Genomic DNA, 8,384 nt, shown 5'->3' with positions numbered 1-8,384 from the left:
ATACTACTCTACACCACACCACACTATACTACTCTACACCACACCACACTATACTACTCTACACCACACCACACTATACTACTCTACACCACACCACACTATACTACTCTCCACCACACTATACTACTCTACACCACACTATACTACTCTACACCACACAACACTATACTACTCTACTCTACACAACACTATACTACTCTACACCACACCACACTATACTACTCTACACCACACCACACTATACTACTCTACACCACACCACACTATACTACTCTACACAACACTATACTACTCTACACCACACCACACTATACTACTCTACACAACACTATACTACTCTACACCCCACACTATACTACTCTACACCACACTATACTACTCTACACAACACAACTCTACACCACACTATACTACTCTACACAACACTATACTACTCTACACCACACCACACTATACTACTCTACCACACACTCTACACCACACCACACTATACTACTCTACACAACACTATACTACTCTACACACACTATACTACTCTACACCACACTATACTACTCTACACCACACCACACTATACTACTCTACACAACACTATACTACCTACACCACACCACAACTATACTACTCTACACCACACTATACTACTCTACACCACACCACACTATACTACTCTACACCACACCACACTATACTACTCTACACAACACTATACTACTCTACACCACACCACACTATACTACTCTACACCACACAACACTATACTACTCTACACCACACCACACTATACTACTCTACACAACACTATACTACTCTACACCACACCACACTATACTACTCTACACACACACTATACAACTCTACACTACACAACTCTACACCACACTATACTACTCTACACAACACTACACAACTCTACACTACACAACTCTACACCACACTATACAACTCTACACTATACAACTCTACACCACACTATACTACTCTACACACACACTATACTACTCTACACCACACCACACTATACTACTCTACACAACTCTACACCACACTATACTACTCTACACCACACCACACTATACTACTCTACACCACACAACACTATACTACTCTACACCACACCACACTATACTACTCTACACAACACTATACTACTCTACACCACACTATACTACTCTACACCACACCACACTATACTACTCTACACCACACCACACTATACTACTCTACACCACACTATACTACTCTACACCACACTATACTACTCTACACAACACTATACTACTCTACACCACACAACACTATACTACTCTACACCACACCACACTATACTACTCTACACCACACCACACTATACTACTCTACACCACACCACACTATACTACTCTACACCACACCACACTATACTACTCTACACCACACCACACTATACTACTCTACACCACACCACACTATACTACTCTACACCACACTATACTACTCTACACCACACTATACTACTCTACACCACACCACACTATACTACTCTACACCACACAACACTATACTACTCTACACAACACTATACTACTCTACACCACACCACACTATACTACTCTACACAACACTATACTACTCTACACCACACCACACTATACTACTCTACACCACACTATACTACTCTACACCACACCACACTATACTACTCTACACAACACTATACTACTCTACACCACACCACACTATACTACTCTACACCACACTATACTACTCTACACCACACTATACTACTCTACACCACACTATACTACTCTACACCACACAACACTATACTACTCTACACTACACACACTATACTACTCTACACCACACCACACTATACTACTCTACACCACACCACACTATACTACTCTACACCACACCACACTATACTACTCTACACCACACCACACTATACTACTCTACACCACACCACACTATACTACTCTACACCACACCACACTATACTACTCTCCACCACACTATACTACTCTACACCACACTATACTACTCTACACCACACAACACTATACTACTCTACTCTACACAACACTATACTACTCTACACCACACCACACTATACTACTCTACACCACACCACACTATACTACTCTACACCACACCACACTATACTACTCTACACAACACTATACTACTCTACACCACACCACACTATACTACTCTACACAACACTATACTACTCTACACCACACCACACTATACTACTCTACACCACACTATACTACTCTACACCACACTATACTACTCTACACCACACCACACTATACTACTCTACACCACACCACACTATACTACTCTACACCACACCACACTATACTACTCTACACCACACCACACTATACTACTCTACACCACACACACTATACTACTCTACACCACACCACACTATACTACTCTACACCACACTATACTACTCTACACCACACTATACTACTCTACACCACACCACACTATACTACTCTACACCACACCACACTATACTACTCTACACAACACTATACTACTCTACACCACACCACACTATACTACTCTACACCACACTATACTACTCTACACCACACTATACTACTCTACACCACACTATACTACTCTACACAACACTATACTACTCTACACCACACCACACTATACTACTCTACACCACACTATACTACTCTACACCACACTATACTACTCTACACAACACTATACTACTCTACACCACACCACACTATACTACTCTACACCACACTATACTACTCTACACCACACTATACTACTCTACACCACACTATACTACTCTACACCACACCACACTATACTACTCTACACAACACTATACTACTCTACACCACACCACACTATACTACTCTACACCACACTATACTACTCTACACCACACTATACTACTCTACACAACACTATACTACTCTACACAACACTATACTACTCTACACCACACCACACTATACTACTCTACACCACACCACACTATACTACTCTACACCACACCACACTATACTACTCTACACCACACCACACTATACTACTCTACACCACACCACACTATACTACTCTACACAACACTATACTACTCTACACCACACCACACTATACTACTCTACACCACACCACACTATACTACTCTACACCACACCACACTATACAACTCTACACCACACCACACTATACTACTCTACACCACACCACACTATACTACTCTACACCACACCACACCACACTATACTACTCTACACCACACCACACTATACTACTCTACACAACACTATACTACTCTACACCACACCACACTATACTACTCTACACCACACCACACTATACTACTCTACACAACACTATACTACTCTACACCACACCACACTATACTACTCTACACCACACTATACTACTCTACACCACACCACACTATACTACTCTACACAACACTATACTACTCTACACCACACCACACTATACTACTCTACACCACACCACACTATACTACTCTACACCACACCACTCTATACTACTCTACACCACACCACACTATACTACTCTACACCACACCACACTATACTACTCTACACCACACCACACTATACTACTCTACACCACACCACACTATACTACTCTACACCACACCACACTATACTACTCTACACAACACTATACTACTCTACACCACACCACACTATACTACTCTACACCACACCACACTATACTACTCTACACCACACCACACTATACTACTCTACACCACACCACACTATACTACTCTACACCACACAACACTATACTACTCTACACCACACCACACTATACTACTCTACACAACACTATACTACTCTACACCACACCACACTATACTACTCTACACAACACTATACTACTCTACACCACACCACACTATACTACTCTACACAACACTATACTACTCTACACCACACCACACTATACTACTCTACACCACACCACACTATACTACTCTACACCACACCACACTATACTACTCTACACCACACCACACTATACTACTCTACACCACACCACACTATACTACTCTACACCACACCACACTATACTACTCTACACCACACCACACTATACTACTCTACACAACACTATACTACTCTACACCACACCACACTATACTACTCTACACCACACCACACTATACTACTCTACACCACACCACACTATACTACTCTACACCACACCACACTATACTACTCTACACCACACCACACTATACTACTCTACACCACACCACACTATACTACTCTACACCACACCACACTATACTACTCTACACCACACCACACTATACTACTCTACACAACACTATACTACTCTACTCTACACTACACAACACTATACTACTCTACTCTACACTACACAACACTATACTACTCTACACTACACAACACTATACTACTCTACACTACACAACACTATACTACTCTACACTACACAACACTATACTACTCTACACTACACAACACTATACTACTCTACACTATACAACACTATACTACTCTACACTACACTATACTACTCTACACCACACCACACTATACTACTCTACACCACACCACACTATACTACTCTACACAACACTACACAACACTATACTACTCTACACTACACAACACTATACTACTCTACACTACACAACACTATACTACTCTACACAACACTATACTTCTCTACACCACACAACACTATACTACTCTACACCACACCACACTATACTACTCTACACTATACTACTCTACACTACACAACACTATACTACTCTACACTATACAACACTATACTACTCTACACAACACTATACTACTCTACACTACACAACACTATACTACTCTACACAACACTATACTACTCTACACCACACCACACTATACTACTCTACACAACACTATACTACTCTACACAACACTACACAACATTATACTACTCTACACTACACAACACAACTCTACACCACACCACACTATACTACTCTACACAACACTACTACACTACACAACACTATACTACTCTACTCTACACAACACTATACTACTCTATACCACACAACACTATACTACTCTACTCTACACAACACTATACTACTCTACACAACACTATACTACTCTACACCACACCACACTACAGTACACAGCACTATACTACTCTACACTACACTACACTACACCACACTATACTACTCTACACTACACAACACAACTCTACACAACACTACTACACTACACAACACTATACTACTCTACACTACACAACACAACTCTACACTACAACACTCTAAACTACACAACTCTACACCACACTATACTACTCTACACTACACTATACTACTCTTCACAACTCCACACTACACTATACTACTCTACACAACACTATACTACTCTACACTACACAACTCTACACAACACTATACAACTCTACACTACACAACTCTACACCACACTATACTACTCTACACAACACTATACTACTCTACACCACACCACACTATACTACTCTACACAACACTATACTACTCTACACAACACTATACTACTCTACTCTACACTACACAACACTATACTACTCTACACAACACTATACAACTCTACACTACACAACTCTACACCACACTATACTACACTACACAACTCTACACCACACTATACTACTCTACACCACACCACACTACTCTACACAACACTATACAACACTATACTACTCTACACTACACTATACTACTCTACACCACACCACACTATACCACTCTACACAACACTACTACACTACACAACACTATACTACTCTACTCTACACAACACTATACTACTCTACTCTACACAACACTATACTACTCTACTCTACACAACACTATACTACTCTACTCTAAACAACACTATACTACTCTACTCTACACAACACTATACTACTCTACTCTACACAACACTATACTACTCTACTCTACACAACACTATACTACTCTACTCTACACAACACTATACTACTCTACACCACACCACACTATACTACTCTACACCACACCACACTATACTACTCTACACCACACCACACTATACTACTCTACACCACACCACACTATACTACTCTACACCACACCACACTATACTACTCTACACCACACCACACTATACTACTCTACACCACACCACACTATACTACTCTACACTACACAACACTATACTACTCTACTCTACACAACACTATACTACTCTACACTACACAACACTATACTACTCTACACTACACAACACTATACTACTCTACACTATACAACACTATACTACTCTACTATTCACTATACTACTCTACACCACACCACACTATACTACTTTACACAACACTACACAACACTATACTACTCTACACTACACAACACTATACTACTCTACACTACACAACTCTACACCACACTATACTACTCTACACAACACTATACTACTCTACACAACACTATACTACTCTACACAACACTATACTACTCTACACCACACCACACTATACTACTCTACACAACACACTACTACTCTACACTATACAACACTATACTACTCTACACTACACAACACTATACTACTCTACACAACACTATACTACTCTACACAACACTATACTACTCTACACTATACAACACTATACTACTCTACACTACACTATACTACTCTACACAACACTACTACACTACACAACACTATACTACTCTACACCACACCACACTATACTACTCTACACAACACTATACTACTCTACACAACACTACACAACACTATACTACACTATACTACTCTACACTACACAACACAATACTACTCTACACAACACTACTACACTACACAACACTATACTACTCTACACTACACAACACAACTCTACACTACAACACTCTAAACTACACAACTCTACACCACACTATACTACTCTACTACTCTTCACAACTCCACACTACACTATACTACTCTACACAACACTATACTACTCTACACTACACAACTCTACACAACACTACTACACTACACAACACTATACTACTCTACACCACACTATACTACTCTACACAACACTATACTACTCTACACAACACTACACAACACTATACTACACTATACTACTCTACACTACACAACACAATACTACTCTACACAACACTACTACACTACACAACACTATACTACTCTACACCACATCACACTATACTACTCTACACAACACTATACTACTCTACACAACACTACACAACACTATACTACACTATACTACTCTACTCTACACAACACTATACTACTCTATACCACACAACACTATACTACTCTACTCTACACTATTCTACTTCACTACAGCATACAGGTGCAGAGTCTGGCATGAGATGAAGAACCTACACACTGATCTACAGAACTTCATCACTGTGAAGTAAACACGCATATACACACAGCTGTGCAAAAAAACTAGTGTAATGGTGCAGATTGTATTAAATCGCACTGAGCCCTATACAGTGCACTTGGTTACAGTGTGATTGGAACTTATCCTCATTAATGTGATTCTGTTTGTTTTCCCTATCAGAACCTGCCTGAGTCCAGCTCAGCTCGCATGGAGGAGAGCCGGAGAAGGAACGTTCAGATTATGGAGGTGCTCAAAGACGCTGCAGAGACCAAAGACAACATCGCTCGTACCTCTGGCAACCGGAAATAACCACGCCCACTCAGCATAACCCTGCCCACATTATAACCCCACCCAGCTCATAACTCTGCCCACATTAACACCCCCCCAATCCATTCCTCTCAGCCTATAATCCCGCCCCCTAAATAAACCCCACCTAGCCCAAACTCCGCCCCCACTTAATTCCACCAACCAATAATTTCGCCCACACTATAACCCTTTTCTCTAAACGTTCTGCGCAAACAGTGCGCACAGTTGACGCGCTCGTGTTGTGAGTGACGTGTTTCCGGTGTGAAAGCTCAGCGTGTGTTCGCTGTTCCTCAGTCATTTTGATTTCTTCCGCTTGCCGCTGTTTCTGATGTCCTCGCGCACATCAGAAGTGTCTCGGAGCTGTCTGAGTTGTCGTCTGCTGTCTGGCGGCGCGCTCCTTCTCTCCTCCGGCTTCGTGTACCTGAGCGCGCGCAAGGCCGTGTCACGGGGAACGCGCGTGCCCGTGGGTACCGGACTGCAGCTCGTCTTCGCCGCAGGTGATCCTCTGTTTTGGTGCACGCAGAGTGTGTGTGAGTGAAGCAGAGAGTGTGTGTGTGTGTGTGTGTGTGAGTGAAGCAGAGAGTGTGTGTGTGTGTGTGTGTGAGTGAAGCAGAGAGTGTGTGTGTGTGTGTGAGTGAAGCAGAGAGTGTGTGTGTGTG

At 41.4% G+C, this 8,384-nt stretch overlaps 1 protein-coding gene across 1 annotated transcript in view; it reads left to right on the top strand.

Moving 5' to 3' along the window:
- uqcc3 (ubiquinol-cytochrome c reductase complex assembly factor 3) overlaps window positions 1-7,807 on the top strand; it is a 10,694-nt gene extending 2,887 nt beyond the window's left edge. Inside the window, exon 2 of the mRNA XM_083567830.1 lies at window positions 7,600-7,807. Within this exon, the coding sequence (XP_083423956.1) occupies window positions 7,600-7,728 (129 nt within the window). The 3' untranslated portion in view covers window positions 7,729-7,807. The remainder of the gene's footprint in view (window positions 1-7,599) is intronic.
- The last annotated feature ends 577 nt before the right edge of the window (window positions 7,808-8,384 follow it).

Source organism: Silurus aristotelis (assembly GCF_946808225.1).
Source record: "Silurus aristotelis genome assembly, chromosome: 18".
Classification (NCBI taxonomy): Eukaryota; Metazoa; Chordata; class Actinopteri; order Siluriformes; family Siluridae; genus Silurus; species Silurus aristotelis.
This window is presented reverse-complemented; position numbering and strand designations above follow the sequence as displayed.